Raw genomic sequence first — 17,616 nt, forward strand, 5'->3', positions numbered from 1 at the left:
TGACTAATTTGGCTCGTGAACAGTATTGGGATGGAGTGAGTCAGAGATCTATAGACTTGGAATTGGTAAAATCACTAGTAATGAAATTGTTTATAAGTAAATGTTAAGGTAAGATGAAAAATTTGTAAATAGTATATTACTAATTATTTGTTGAGAATTCTAGCTTGTTTAAGTAGAAAAGGCTAGGGAAAGGCGTTGTGAGGTGCATGTCGAACATCGGTTACCGAAAACTAGATGCCAGATGGAACCAGCTAGATCAAGTATGTGGAGGAGAAAAGCAAGTAAAAACTAGAACAAGAAAAATTTGAAAAACCTCATGAACAAGGTGGAGACGGATGTTGACGGAGAGGAATTAGGGAGTCGATCTACCCTCCTCTCTGGCTAAACACAATTAAAAAAAAAAAAAAAATTGAATAAAATATTTTTTGCTTTCTCTAAGAACAAAAATGGGCTTTTTGTTAACCAAAAAAACCTAGATTAGGATTAGGCCGAGCTTGTATTATCCATATTCTTCAATCCTTTAAAAAAAAAAAAATTTATTATTATAAGAAAATTATTTATTTCTGACCAGTTATTTTCGATAAAAATAATTATTTATTATTAAAATGAATATATTTTCGTTACAAATAACTATTTTTATCATAAATACTCATTTTTTTAATATATTTAAAATATAAGAGGAGATAACGTTCCTAATACTGTGCATGCATGTATAAATTATAAAAAAATACTTATAAAAAATAAAAATTTAAAGAATATATAAAAATAATTTTAATATATAATATAAAAAATCTATTTGGTCAAAACTAAATAGCTCGTGAACAAATCTTGACCACCCGTTGAAATGAAGTACTGGCTGAAATTGAGCGCAGACATGTAACATTTAAAATAAATTATGCATGGTAGGACTTGGCTTTCCTTATCAGTTGGCCACCGGTCATTGTTTAGAGGTTTTCATTAGTTTTTGAATTGGCAGTATGAATTCAACTGAACATCATGTTCAGAGAATCATGCATCATGGGGACATAAATGAGTAGGGCCTAAAGTTCTAATTATAATTTCATATATTATATATATATATATATATATATATATATATATATATATATATATATATATATATTCTAAAACTCTAGGCACAATGTACCGCATGCCATCCTTCGACTTTAGGCACTTAAAAAATTTATATGTGTCGGACTGTGTTTAATTAAGAGGAATATATTAATCTAATCTAATTATAATTAAGATATTAAGGCGGCGGCTTAATTGAACATATTATTAATATTAATTAATTATTATATAATTTATTATAAGAAAAATATATTTTTATCACAAAAATCTTACAACCAAAAAGACTATTTTCGACGAAAATATTTTGTAAGATACATTTTTAAAAAAACAAATTGCGCAAAAATTACAAATCTGACTTGTAGATAGTATATTATATATTCTTCTAGGTAATATGTATATATATATAAAAGATATATATGTTGACCACTTGTGAGACAATATCCCGACAATAAGAATTTGTTACTCAAAAGTGTCTGAAATCCGAGAAATCATATTTCTTTTTTCATAAATAAATATTTGTAACGTGAATTATGTAACTGCCGTATTAATTATTTTGAAAAAAGTGAATAAAATATAAGATTTACATGAAAAAGTTAATTTTTTAATAATAAATCTTACTTTTTTTCAAAATAATTACGTGATGTTTACACATTTTATAGTTATATATAGAATTACTTATTTTTTTATTAAAATGAAAATAGGATTTATATTAAATATCAAGGTAGAGATCATTCATGTATAGCGAGTAGACAACCTATTTAGAATAGTAGATATCCTTTGTGACAAAATTAATTTGTGTGAATTGGCATATATAGAGAGTGAGTGCGACCTGTGCATGTAGATTGAATCTCGAAACATAACCATGTGGTGTATAACGATTATTTATAGGCTCCAATGAAATACCAAGACTACTTCAATATTTTGCCAATGAATTAAATGCTCTTATCCACGCATGATCATAATAAATTTGCCATAAAAACCTTTTTTTTAATAATAAAAAAAGTGTAGACTGTAGCCACTTGGGGGTATGGTTCGACCCCAAGCACGGAAGTAGCAAGAAATTTTATAGATGTAGTAATAAAGTGTATAAACTTCTTTTGAAATAAACAAATTTGAGATTCATGTGAAATACTAATTTTTTTAATAGCAGACTTTACTATTTCTCAAAAATAGTGTACAAAACTTGCCAACTATAAAACTGTATATAGTATTACTATATGTCTCAACAAGCTGTGTACTATATATAAAGATTTTTAATTCTGTGAACGCTCAAAGATGTTTGTCTTAAAAGGTTGCAAATATAAAGTGTCAATTTTTCTTTCTGTCATAGTATCATCAAATTGATCACCTTCATGATCAACAACAATATCCAAGAAAAACATGATTCCCATACATGGAAGTGCTTTTTGTCTGATCATAAAGAAAAGCTCAAAAAATATTTCGTATACCCATTAATGGGCAACCAGCTATTTGCAACTGAAAAGAGGGTTTAGGCTTTTTAATGCATGGAAGTGCTCACTGTTTTGGAGTTTCTTTCTTCAATATGTGGCCTAAAATTAAAGCAAGAAAAATGTTGGCAACAGAAGTTGCACAAGACTTCATTTTGAGTTGGATTTGAATTTTTTTCCCCTAAATAAACAAAGTCAGCTGATATTTTCTCTATGATTTTGCAGACAATATAAGAGAGATTAGGATCTTTATGAAGCCTAATGAATTTCACAAATTTATATCTAGGGAAGAGATGTGGGTTCATGTAGCAGTATTACATATATGGGTGGCTCTGAGAGTTATTTATGCAGCTCATCTTCTACAATTCCAATTACATAATAAAACAACACAAACTTTCGCCAAAAAAACTTGTAAGTGGCTCAGCCGGTTAAGGAAAATAGATTGAAAGACGAACAAAGAAATATCACATTAAATTCAAACTTTCTTTCTGTACACAGCGCTCAAAAGCTTTTTCTCAACCCATTAGCTGGGGGCCAAAAAAAGAATAGTCTCTACGTAGCTTAAAAATACATTGGCCGGGTTGTGTTTAGATCTAGTACTAATGGTGATGAGAGAACTCATGAGCATCGCCTGAGAGAGAAGATGGAAGCAAAAGAGTGAGCCAATCCCACTACTATGCCCAGCTTCACTCGACCCCTCTTCGGAATCGGACGCCCAGAAAACCTCGGTGAGGAGCTTCCACCGTTGATCATAGGAACTGTCCTAGCTCCTGCCATCTAATATTACTTCGTATGATCAAGATGGAGCAGCAAAGCTGGTTGTTTGCAGCAGATGTGAGTGACAGTGTTTAAAGACTCTTTTGGTTTTGTCTAATTATAAGTGGCATCCACCTTTCATATATATACATAAAATTGAAGGAAAAAGGCGTGCAATCGCCGGCTTGTTGATGTGGTTGATTTTAAAAGTGAGGTTTATTGAACATGTGAATGTGCTTAATTACTATTGAAGTCAAGATTATATTATAATCAAGCACGTTTGTCAATATCTTTAGGCAATCTTAATTAGAATCCTAAGATTTGACCCGTCTTTGTTAACCAAAACCATGGTTAGGCGGCTAAGCTTGTATTATTTATTTATTTTTCTTTTTTCTTTGCAAGATATTTCTTATATGCTTTAATTAATTTCTAGACTTCATAATTATATTGGATCCTTTCTCTATCATATTTCATTTTTCATTGGGTTGACGCCATAATATCTAATAATTATTAAACCTTTTTAATTTTAAAAAAAGAATTAATAACAAAATTGAAAGATTATTACATACCTAAGATATGTGATAATAATATTTATATGAGTTTTGTTATATATAAGTAAAGTTGCGTACTAATCTGTGTATTAATACTGATTTTTTTATATTTAAAATTTAAATTAGCATTATTTTTAATAAAATCTATTTTTTTACCAATCACATTAAATTGATGCACATATTAATACACAATTATGTTTGTAACTAGATTTTTCCTATTTATAATAAATAAGATGTTAAGCGTACATATATACGAGCATGCATGCGCACGGACACTCACAAATATTGTACGTGTCAAGTAAATATAGCTATAGTATTACAATGAATAATAATTTTATTGTAATTATGAGTACTTCTTTAGAATCTAATTATGTAAATCATATATATAGAAAAATGCTAGTTGAACTATTAAAATTGATAGATAAAAGTGATCGATTGAATTTTTTTATTTATTTTATAAATTAAATTTTATTACTTCGATAATACGAATATTGTGAACAGAGTAAAACTAGTTTATTTTAGAAGGTTTAACTAATTTAAATTAAGAGAGGAAGTACATTGAATCGAGTCTCTTTCTATTATCGTACATACCAACTGAGTGATGAGAGGACGAAACTATAATATTTGTGATCAATACTCCATTATAGAGTAATTTATAATAGTTAATGAGAATGATGATCATAATTAATATTCTCCACTAGCTACCTAATTATGAAGATATTGTGGGGTTGCAACGAATCTTTTGAGACCTCAGATTTCCAAATTCAATGTCAGCCATTATGGAGAATATTGGAAGTTTTCTTGTATTTCTGATTGATAAGAGAGATGAAAATCCAAACACCTCAACATTGTGAAAGCGATGGACAGCAATATCTACCGGCTAAAGCTTAGATATTAGTGCAGTTCAATAGTTTTTAACATGTGGGGAAGCGAAAGAAGGTGATATCCACCCATTAAAGCTTATAATAATTAGGTGCACTCAATAGTTTTGAAAGGGACTCCCCAAGTATTCCAAATGGATATGTGACCAGGCTACCTAATTCATCAGTGATTACAAAATCTAATTAAGCGTTGGTATTCAAGTTCAGACAAAAGTTTGATAACTTAAAGTGAGAGACAAGTGACTATTGGAGAGCTGACTCCGCCCCACTTCCCCTCCCACCATGGCTTCCAGATAAGCAATTGTTGTGAAAACGATGACAAACAAATAAAAGTAAAATATAAGCAAACAATCATACAACATATAATTAACGTGTGCCAATGTTTTCAAAACTATAGATGATTTTATTATGCTGAGAAATCACAAAATACACTTAGGAGTAAAATTTCACTGTTTAGAACACTTAAAACGTTCATTAAGTACATATTTACAATGTCACAGAGTGGAAATTCTAATTTTTACTTTTCTGTGTTATTCGCTCAAGTGGAGTGTCGAGCGAATCTCGAGCAAACTCTCTATATAAACTTACTCAAACGAGTATCAAATGAACTTTCTATCCAACGTTTTTTTTTTATCGCAAATAGTGCTAAAAGCCTTATTAATGAAAATCTGTCAAAAAACCATAACGCTTCTTGTCAAGTCGAATCATCAAATCAAGCCGACACACCTACAAAACAAAGCTCCACAAACTCAACAGGAATGGCTCTTCTCACAGCCACCCCCTAGATCATAGTAACATTGCGTATGATAAGGATGTAAACGAAACTGATCATCCTATCTTGCGGATGACAGCTCACATGCAACACGAAATTGACATCGGGCCACCGCCTAAAGGCTTCTTATTTGATAAAAGAATAAGTTGGTGAATGAAATAATGATATGATCATACAATATTTATTATTGCTCTTGAAGATTTTTTAAAGATTATATATACAATAAATGTTATAAAAGTCTCTGCATATATATTTTCTTTTTTATTTAAAACTCTCGAATTCTACTACTAATTTGAATCCCTATTTCACAAGATCAATCATGTGCATGGAGAAACTGGCAACAACCAATCCCGATATAATTGGATGTTTTTATTTCTATTTGTTTCGGGTTAATTTGGGCCAGAATTGATGGATGAGATTGAAAGCATTGGATTTGCTGAAAGGAAAAGAAAATAACGGGGGGGAAAGAAGGAAATGTATCAAGCTGGTCCAGTTTACTTCATTTGGGTTCACGATGGTACCCTAAACCCAAACCTAAAACTCTATTGGGCTTGAAGGCCTCTAATTCTATCATGCAGATATATGGAGAGGACCAAAGAGAGCAAGAATCAAGTCTTCAAATTTGCTCCAACCTAGAATCATAAAATAACAAATCCATTTGCAAGTCTAATTTTTTGAAACATCTAACACATCATTAAAGTAGATCTCTCCTCATGATTAAAAGACATTGGTATTTTAAATCTTTTATGACTAAGAGATCCCACAAAATGAAAACCATACTAATATATATATATATATACACTAAGATAGGATCAACGTGCAAAACATGTTTGGCTAATTAGGCGAAATGATTATTTTTTAAAAAAATAATATATATTTCATGAAAAAAAAAGTTGATTTCAATTAATAATTTAAGGCATAGGGAAAAAAATGCAAATTCTAGCAAATATTTTAGGGCAATGATAGTTAAGTATAGTACAATAATTACATGTTTGCATAGATTAGAAGATAAAAACATTAGTTTAAAATATAACATAGTCCAATACATATTTATAACATCAATAGTTTTAGCAAAGTTGCTTGCAATAAGTTTAATACAAGTCCAACAAAACAGTAGTTCAAAATATGAGTCTTTTGATGTTTCCATTATGATCCAGCATTTTGTGTCATCCTGTATAGGATCAATAGAGACGACATTGAAATTCTTGTGCTGCTATTGGTTGAGTCAATCATAGTCTATAAAAAGTTGAATCATCAACTCTTCCTACTAAGCTTTTGCCACAATATTTTCTATGAAACTTTTGCTACAATAATTATATTGTGCAAGGTAAATTTTTAATAGCCTTGTACGATTAATAAAAACTTAAAAAACTTATATGTTAGAAATTGATATCTTGTAAATTAATACAAATCTTATAATGCAATATTTTTAATTAAATTACTATGCATGTTATAAATAAAAATAAAATTAGCATAACAGGCAAATATCAATTAAAATGATTTTTGTTATAATTTGCTTTTAATAGTTTTATTTTTAATATAAACCTCAATGTACTTATAGATAATGTAGTAAATATGTCAAAAATTCTAAAATAGATGTTTTTCCTCGCAACAATAAAAAAAATAGAAAATAAGAAAACATACTTCGCTAGTATGATTCATAAGCTCAACTGCCAAACAACCGAATGCTTTTTTTACTAATTCACCAAACATTATAGAAGATAGTTTTCCTGTACCATCGTCGTGTTCAACATATGCTCAAAAACTATAAATTTAATGAAAATTTCATTTTAAGTTAGAATCAATAAAAACTAAGTTAGAATCAATAAAAACTATACATTAAATTTGTCAAATAAATTATCAAATAAAATATACATACCGTAGTTAGGAAATGTTTTGGTGTTTGCAATGGTAACAAATGAAGCTATCATTGTAATCATGCCATGTTCCTTTATTACAGCTAATATATGACATGTAAAAAAATAGTTGGCGAAAGTCAATCACAATTACCTTCGCCTTTATCTAAAATGTTACTTTCTACATTATATTATAAACAAATTTTTAGATAAAGTGATTGTATAAATATTTGAATTTTCTATTAAGAATAGGATTTTATCGCCATGGGTTGTAAACTTTTGATCAACTCAGGAACATCATTATTCTTGATTATTTCTCGAATACCAATAGAAGACAATGACGCAGATGAGTATTGCAAGGATTTTGCAATAATACTCTCAAATAATGCATCATTAATTACCACATTAAAATTCATAAAAATAAATACAACATAAGAAAGAAAAATATGGAGATTTTAATATTCAATAGGGATGAAACTTATATTTTAAGTATATAATATAATATAAATGTATTAAGAAATAATAACTTATTTGTGATAATTACCACTCTTGCAATAAAGTTGTCTCCGGAACAACATGATTGATCGTAAATTTACTTTTTAGACGTGATGAAAGAGATAATCTTTCATTAGAAATAAAGATCATGATTAATGCAAGCATATATAATATAAAAGAAAATATAAGATTGTTAATTATTAAAAATACCATTATAAGAACCAACTCTTTATTCTTGTTCCAAGTATAATTGGCTTTGTCTCAATTATTTTCGAGATCTTTTTGCATTCATCTTACACAAATTGACTCCACATAGTTGAACATATAGGGTTTAAACTACAAAATTAGAGTAAAAAAAGAATTAACAGAATATGCAAGAAATTAAGACTAGAACATAATTGTAAAAGAGAGAACAATCCAAAAAATATTTTTACCTTTGATCAATAACATATATTTCTTGAATAGTTATTGGTCTTTGCTGTGACGCCCTCAAATCCCACATAAAGACACGGGGAAATCAAGACGTTCGGATGATGACAACACAGGTCACCACCCTATCGCCAAGTGCCAAGTGCGTGTACATGCAACAAGTATACAAAAGAAATCACGCAGCGGATAAACAAAGTCATATAACTAAGTACCAGAATTTTTTTTTGTTTAATACAAACCCGTTCAAAATGTACATAATAAAATATTACAAGCCACAAATATTGGTTTAAATCAAACTATAAAGCATAAAACTCCAAATCAATACTCGGGCGGAGCCGCCTCCTCGGGCTCAGCCTCCTCCTCCTCCTCGATCTCTGCATCAAAATCTACGGTACCAAAAATGGTGTCGCAGGTAACTAAGATCCAAACGCTACTAGATAAAAACATATTAAACTCAAATAATATGTATGAAATAATGCAATGCACATAACCCATAAAACACATTTTTCCACGCACGTCAAAAATCTCATTTGACCCCAAAAATGTATTACTTTCCAACTCACACCAAAAGTCTCATTTGGCCCAAAACATTCCCTTTAAACATAGCCTCGGATAATGGCCCAAAACCAAATCATCAGAGCACTGTAGGCGGGAATCACAGGCGGAACTCTACCACCATCCATGTTCACCACTGTCCCTACGCGTGCACCGTACGCGGGAATCACATGCAGGATTCTATCACCGTTCCTGCTTACCACCATCCCTACGCCGCGTGCACCGTAAGCGGGGACCTCAGGCGGGATTCCACCACCGTTTCTGCTTACCACCATCCCCACACGTGCCTCTAACTTGAACTAGTCAGTCCAACCGTTCACATATACCATAAATTATTTCTCGCTTATAAGCCCAGTTTTCATTTTACAAACACATATACATGCATGCAACTACACGAAAACCCGGTTTTTCCTTTTTTAAACATGAACATGCGTGCACTATACAATGCAATCATCAAGGCACAAATATCTCCTACGAAAACAACATCAACCAAACAACTCCGTCCTCAATCCATCCGACCCCCGAACTCAGTACAGAATCAACCAACCAGTCCAATAATTTATTGTAAGAGCAAAAATATATTTAAATCTAAAATAGAGTTTGGAAAATACTTACAACGCTATAAGGTATTTTTTGAAAGCTCACGACGTTGCAAACGGTGGAGAAAAAGTAACGTAACAGTATATTTTACATTGTGGCCGTGGGTAGTAAATTACCCACTTTCGAACGGGGACAAACCAAGACACGAAATTGATAGGGAATGGCCTAGAGATGTTTATAAATCTAATGGAAGTGAGTTTTGATCGTGGGTAGCGGGGGAAATGGTGGTGGAAGTGCAAAAAGGGGCAGATCGGAGTTGAACTCGTGGGAGCTGCTCCGGCAACGGCTCGGGGCAAGAAATGGATGGGTTAGGACGGCAAGAGGTAGGGGATGAAGTGGGAAAAAGATGATGGCCGGAGGTGGAGCAACGACGCCGAAAATGGCTAAAAACCGTACGGCTTAGATGGGCTCTAGGCGGCAAACGGCGGCTCGGATGGAGGTGAGATTTGGTGGGAAGGTGCGCCGGCTTGAGGGGGAAGTTTCTGGGTGAGTGGTGCCAGGCACGTCACCGGCGAGCGGCAGTTCTGGACTGAGGAAGCAACTGGCGATAGAGAGAGGGAGAGAAGGTGTCGTAACTTTCAGCCGTGCGTGGCAGCTAACGGCTGCACGGGTTGGCCTGAAAATTGAGGGAGGTGATCACCGGCCGGAGGGGAGTCGATCGGTGGGGGCGGTGCACTGCACGGTGGCGAATTGGGTGGTGGAAGAAACGGACGGAAATGGGGGGCTGGGTCGCGCGCACGGGGGAGAAGAGGAAAAAGAAGAAGATAGAAAAGAAAGAAAGAAGAAAAGAAGAAAAAGAGAGGAAAAAAAAAAAGAAAAAGAAAAAGAGAAAATAAAAGATGGAGAAAAGAAATAAGGTCCAATTCTCACATCCGGAATCCAAAAACCGATCCGACGAAAATAATTTTAAAAACTATAAAATGACTAAAATAAATTAAACACCACATCAAACTAAAATAAAACCAATTAAAATATAATAATTTAAAATAAAAGAAATAATATATTAATTAAATTAAAAAACTCATTCAGTAAAAATACACGTAAAAACGGGTTGTCACATTTGCGCTGAAATTATCTCTTTCATTGACCTGTTATGGATTGCAATAGCTAAAACATTTGATAAATAAGATTTAGATTTTTAATGTATTGATAATTAAATATTCTAAAATAAAGAGTAAATTACCTAGTTTTGTAATTGAGTCTTTGTAAGCATCTAATTCATTGAATGGAATAATTAGTACTTTGGTGGCTCCAATTGTTCTTCATCGTTTGGAACTTCCTCAATTATTGTTGTAGAATTTAGGATCCATTAATATTCATGTGTTTCAATTCTATACTTCGAATCCAATGGCCTCACATATGCATTGTTAATGCAATTTGACCGAAAAATGTGCAAAGTATCATCTCATGAGTCAATATCTTTATCAAACATCGTAACTTGTAATCGATTTTCCTGTTTAGCATGAAGAATTGTAATGAATTATTTAGTATAATAATTTTGTTTGATTTTAAATTATTTAGTATAATAATTTAATATACCACTAGATCAATCAATGTTAGACTTTAGTACTTCATTGGTGAGCATTGGCCTGTTCATTTAGGTGACTTGTCTGTCGCGATCATTTTGATTTTTTAATTCCTTATACTTGGAGTGATATTTTTTATCAATATATAAACCGTCCGCATCTTTAAAACTGTTTACATACAAAAATATTAAATGTATAAGTGTAGTACACCCCAATACTAAATTAAAAAATTGTAAAAAGAATTAAACAACACAATTGAATCCAGTTACCTGTATAACATTAATCTGAACATGTTAATTTTAATAATGCCATATATACAATATTTTTATGCAGTTCTTTTTAGATCGTTCAATCAACACTGACAGTATTAAAATTTTTATTGTAGATATAATTTTAGCCCTTGATAAAACCATGTATAATTGACTATGTTAGAAAACAGGTTGAGGTAAATATATTCCAACACAATCCAATGTTTGCCCTTATGACTTATTTATAGTCATTGCAAAACTTTATGTAATAGGGAACTGAGTTCTTTTGAATGGAAAGCCGCTATTTTCATCAACATTTGATAAGAATGAGATTCTTGGAATAAAAAAACTCTTTTTCCTCTATGGTGCCCAACTACAATTTCTGCATCAATGACATTTTGATCAAAAGTTCGACAAATTAGACGTGTTTCATTGCATAGTTCTTCTAAAAAACTAATGTTTTTAAGCAGCATGATGGAACAATTTTTCTTCAGTAACAATTTATGAGGAGGAATTTCATTTGGGGTTAGAGTATTTAAAACATCCTCCATAATTGATTGTTCAGATGCATCTATTGTTTCATCAAAGTTATAATATCACCTAAACTCACAAGGAAACTTATGAATTAGTAATACATTTATTTCATTAGCATTACTATTCTTTGGTGTTAATATGACCCAATTCATTATAACTGAAATATTTATTGAATATTTGTGAATATCATGAAAAACAACATCTATTAAATGATCCAAAGAAGTACAGTCATCTTCATAAGGAACAAGCATGTCATCAGGAATCTTTATGGTTTCATCAATTGTGATTGGTGACATTCCGTTGCCTAATTCTTACACATAATCTGAAAAAACTGAATCTTGCTCGCATATTTTTATTCAAACGAAACTTAATCAATATATGCCACTGATAGGAAGAAACCAAACTGGTGCCAACATGTTCTTGTCTTGTTCCTTTATGCACAACAGGTAAAATTTGATGAAAATCTTCACTAAAAACAATAACTTTTACACTGAATATTAAGTCTGAATCATTGATGTCTTGGAGTATTTTATCTAATACTTTAATGTGTTGTTTTCTTGACATAGGAGCCTCATTCCATATAATAACCTTATTATACGTAGTAGCTTTGTCAGGGAACTTTGTTTTGTTATTTTCGTCAGTATCAAATTGAGTCTTAAAGCGCGAGTGTGCTGTTCGATCTCTAAAAAAAATAGATGCAATAACACTAGATGAAGCAGTTGCAAGTGCTACTAATTTTCTTGATCTTACTGTGACGAGAAACACCTTGTATAGGAATATATTCCCTGTCCTACCAGGCCCATCAACAAAGAATGTAGCAGTTTTGTTTGAAAAAACCTTTTCCAATACAATCTCCTAGATAGAACCGTCTTAGACTATATGTATCCACACTCTTACAGCAAAAGGCCATAAAATTTCTCATATCAAACCAAATTTGATCTCACAAAAAAAGCACAATAAAATGAGAAACTACATATATATCAAAAATCTGAATCAACAAGCATGAACCTGTCTTTGATATCACATGTAAGATTAATGTAAAATATATAATAGACAGCAACGAAAATAATAAATTGCATACCTCCTATCATAGTGATTAAAAAACGAGCAAGAGCTTAAAAGAAAACTCACTTAAAAAGAAAGAAATATTCGAGTAGGAAGAGAATCTTATAGCCTATACCTTTTGATTGCCATACTAATGGTGTACACAAACTCTCTATTTATAGGCTAGGATAGGAACCATCTAACAGAGTTAGACTTGAACCATTCCTCCCATCAATGAATAGGATAGGGCTTATTTATTACTAATTGGTAAAAAAAAAAAAAAAACTCTTAACACTCAAGTTTAAATTAAATTAAACTTCTTAACAAATAAAATTTTAACAAACTTGATAAATAAGAGGGTTACTCTAAATATAACTCTAACATTAGCTTGGTTATATATACCTGCAATATCGGTCTTTATAACCATTAATATATATACAAGTACAAACCATTAATATATATACAGGTACAAGAAAGAAAAAACTGTTGCGAATGGATTGGAATGATTGCCAGTAGGACGAAGGGGAAGCATGTGAGTGCCTAGGACCAAGCGGGGAGTACTAGTGGAACTCCTTAATTAATTTCCTCCCCGGATTAGTAAAAAGAAAGCACTAGCTGAGGGGTTTTCTAATTACCTGAGCAGGCCGTTGGAGCAGTGAAATAGACATGGTCTGGAGGAGATCAAGTAGTACTCGAACTGCAAAAATGAGATTTGTTTTCTGAGAGGCAGTACTTAATCAAACAATTAAGATTTTTTTGGAAAGAAATGATATTTGTAATTTTAGAATAATTTGTAAATCTTGTACATTTTCTTTTTCTTAAAAAAAAAAAGTTAAATCCGATATTCACTTGAAAAAATCAATTTTTTTGAAGAGAGTGCAAAATTTACATACTAAATATTTAAGACTATATCTAACATTAATCTTATAATTATTTTCCTTAACGAAAGTCCAACTGACTACCTAAAGTAACGCTTTGTAATGAATAGGAAGCTGGATGGCATACGTGAGAACATTAGTAGTTGAAACCTAATGTTCTGGTTCTCGAAGGACAAAATTACATGGTTGCTAGTGTTTGAGGAGTAATACTATATATAATTATTTTTACATACTCTATAAATACTAGAGACCATTTCAACCGAAAGGCCCTAGAACATATAAGGAGACCTATAATACAATAAAAGCCAAGAAGCCCAGAGGATGGGCCCAGGGGCCATAGAGGGATAGTTAAGAAGAGTTTGAAGAAAGATATGTATGACACCACCTTTAACGGAAAGAAAAAAATAGCAAGAAGTGACGCGATTACTCAAAATCCTAAGTAGTGATCCGTTTTGATAAATTTCTGAATGAGATCGGTACAGCAAACGAGTCTATATATACAGGTAATCTTTGATAATTAGGAATAACTCGAATACAATTACCTATTCACTGACTTAAGTATCAGAGTGTTTGTAAGAGAAGTCCCTCAAATTTCATCAAGCGAATTGCGGCCGCATAGTGAAAGATTGGCAACAAGACATGTACTTAACAAGTACTTTATTGATATAATTGGTTAGATCAATTTTTTTAATACATATATAACTAATTACATAAGTGAAGTAGATAAAAGAATATATAAAAATAATTACACATAAAATTTTTAGTGTTTGAGAGCGAGGTGAGAGAACGTCAAGATACAGATATTAGGGCACCAAATGCGCACATAATATGTATGCACGAATTGCATGATCAGCAACGTGACGCCGCTAAATTAGGATCACCGTCAACTACGGCGGACTATTCATTATATAATTTTATCATAAACTTTTCATTACCTTTCATTATTATTTGTAATTATTTAATATTTTATTATTATTCCTACATCACTTCACTCCGCAACCAATATAACTACAGTATATATAGTCCGGATTCGGTTTGTGAGACGCATTAATGCGACGTTGTACATTGACAAATTAAGCACATAGTATATAGATATGCCGTACAGTGTACAGACAACATGCACCTACAATTAATTTATTAGAGCAGCTGTCATAAGGCTGTTCTACTTCATTAATTACTATAATCAATCCTCACTGTATGCTTGCCGGTGATAATTTCTTTTTAAAGTTAATTGTTCGAATTTGAGAGTTTTATGTAATTAATTACGAGAAATAGATAAATAAAATTCATATTATAATATTTATTGAAGATTTGGATCTCGAATTTGTGTCCCAAATGTGTGTGTATATATATATATATTTTACTTAATAATTAAAGAAGTATTTTTTAATGATGTTGTTAATTTTTTTATTTTTTAAAAAAATATTTAAGAATATAAAAAAATAAATGAAAAAAATAAAAATAAAATTTTTTTGCCTTCTTTGGTGAGTTATTGTGCTACATCCCTTAGCAGTACTCATATTTAATTGATGTTGTTTAGAAAATTTATAGAGATAATAATAAATATTATAAGATCCACTTTATTTATCTATCTCTCTTCCACTCGATGCGATGAATTTGAGAGAATTTTTTGCCGTCTCTAATTAATTTTAGAAAAACACATTTTGTGCAATTAAAAAAGAAATATATTGCATAGGATAAAAAAAATTCCCTTAAATTAATAACAAAAACTATATGTGAATTTTTCAAGTATCAATATAAATACTCAATAAATATTGTAAGACCCAATTTTTGGGTCTATCTCCCTCACTTGATCAGAATCTCAAGGTTGAATTAAAACTAAAGAAGATGTTGATCCCATTAAATATCATGTGAATCTCAGAGTATTTATTGTTGTCATCCGACGTAGTGTAGACCTCATTATTGTTGTTGTCATCTTATATAATAGAGAAATGTTTGCAAGCTATAAAAAAGTTTTGACATTTCTTTTTGGCATCGATAAAACAAAATCCTGACTAATCTTGACTATGCACAAGTGCCCGGTAGGAAATTTTTCCTTAAATTATTAGAAATGCACTTGCAAGAAATTCTTAACTCCCATGCAACGTCCGCCCTATCAAATCCAGTAAACCAAAACAGCTGACCCTGCACATAATGGAAACCATCAGCATCAAAGCAAGGGTACCATTCATGCATTAATCAGAACTAGCAGCTAATACCCCATAACTTTTTGGTCTTATATCCACATATATATACATAGATATACAACGTCGTCCCACTTCATTCCCTTCAAAACCAACCAATAAATTAATGGGTCCCAGTCTAGCAATGCAATACAGGCAGGGTTACCTACCAAATCTCATGTATAATCGGTTTGAAAAGCATGCCCCACACGTAAGAGAGAGATTTAAAATGTGAAATAAAAAGGTAGACAGTGTAATAATTGCACCCCTACCTGCTAACATTCATGGAGGCTCCGGCCTCAACTGTCCAAGAGCCTCCACATAAATGCTCTTTTTCAGCCTTCCCAGCTTAAATATTCCCTCCCATGAACACTGATCTTATCATACTTGCACTCATCTTGTTGAAAAAGCCTACACAATGAAACCCTTAACCTGCTTTGTCTTGGCCATTCTAGCACTGATCATCAGTACTGCTTCGGTCTCTCTAGCCACCCGACCCGGATCTGGTGGATCCTTATCAAACCAGCTCAGCCACTCCAAGGGCAAAAACGGCAAAAAAGATGATGAGAATAATGGTGGCACGGGAGGGTACTTTGGTCCTGGAGGTGGGTTTGACATACCCGGGTTCGGGAAAGGTTGGGGAGGAAATGGGTTCGGAGGAGGGTATGGAGGCGGGTATGGAGATCCGAGTGGAGGGCATTCCAATGGCGGTGTAATAAGGCCAACGCTTGTATGCAAAGAAACGGGTCCATGTTACAACAAGAAGCTGACGTGTCCAGCCAAGTGCTTCACTTCCTCTAGCAGGTCAGGGAAGGGTTACGGAGGCGGTGGCGGAGGCGGTGGATGCACCATAGATTGCAAGAAGAAATGTATTGCCTATTGCTAGATGTATGCATTAATTGTCATAGACTCGTAGGCATGCTCTACTTGCCTGTAATAGTTTCTATATATATATATATATATGTTGAGTACTACTAGCTATAAAGTAATCATAGAGTTTTTAGATATATATGCTATGGTCTTGGGATCATTAGGGTGTTATAAAAAATAATGAAGTGGAGAATATATATATATATATATATATGTATGAAGTAGCCGCTTAATTATAGTAGTGATGCGAATGAATGTACTTTTTTTTATAAAGAGTAATTTTCATCATAAACAACTGGTCATATGTATTTGTATTGACAAGCTAGCAAATGATTGGTGATCACAAGCACATGATTGATAATATATTATATATATCTACTATTTGTTTTAAACATGCATGCATTTCTCTCTAGAATATATATGGTTTTTAAATATTCCAAGAGTCTCATGGCATATAATTCGATTTTTTAAATGAAAAACTTAAGTTCGAATTCCCCACCCATTTATTTAAAAAAAATGGTTATTAGAAATCCCTTTAAGCTATGGACTAAGATTCTACCTTTAAAAGTGTTACAATTTTTCAAATGGTGTGGAAAACATTATAGAAGAAAGGATAAAAATAGAAGACCCATATTATTGTCTTTAGGATTTTACTCCTAAAGTCGATAGATGGCCTTATTTTTATTTTAATATTAGTATTGATGTCAATCGCTTATGTTATAGGCCTCAAAGGTCTGTTTTCTAATTAATATAAGGGTTAAATTAATACTAAAAATAGTCCTTGTGCTTTCAGCTTCGGTCGTTTTGATCATTCCGTCAAAGATCCCCAAACCCACTAACGGAAGCCACGTCATCACCAATAGAAACGCACCATGTGTCAGCACAAAGAATTTTTAAATTAAAATGAAAAAAGAACTTG

The 17,616-nt window shown here is 32.0% G+C and overlaps 1 protein-coding gene across 1 annotated transcript; it reads left to right on the top strand.

The window, feature by feature from the left end:
• The first annotated feature begins 16,099 nt into the window (after positions 1 to 16,099).
• Positions 16,100 to 16,989, top strand: LOC122278896 (eggshell protein 2A-like). Its single transcript, XM_043089106.1, has one exon. The coding sequence runs from the start codon at positions 16,246 to 16,248 to the stop codon at positions 16,711 to 16,713; it is 468 nt and encodes a 155-aa protein (XP_042945040.1). The 5' UTR covers positions 16,100 to 16,245; the 3' UTR covers positions 16,714 to 16,989.
• The last annotated feature ends 627 nt before the right edge of the window (positions 16,990 to 17,616 follow it).

This window comes from Carya illinoinensis, chromosome 10 (genome assembly GCF_018687715.1).
Source record: "Carya illinoinensis cultivar Pawnee chromosome 10, C.illinoinensisPawnee_v1, whole genome shotgun sequence".
NCBI lineage: Eukaryota > Viridiplantae > Streptophyta > Magnoliopsida > Fagales > Juglandaceae > Carya > Carya illinoinensis.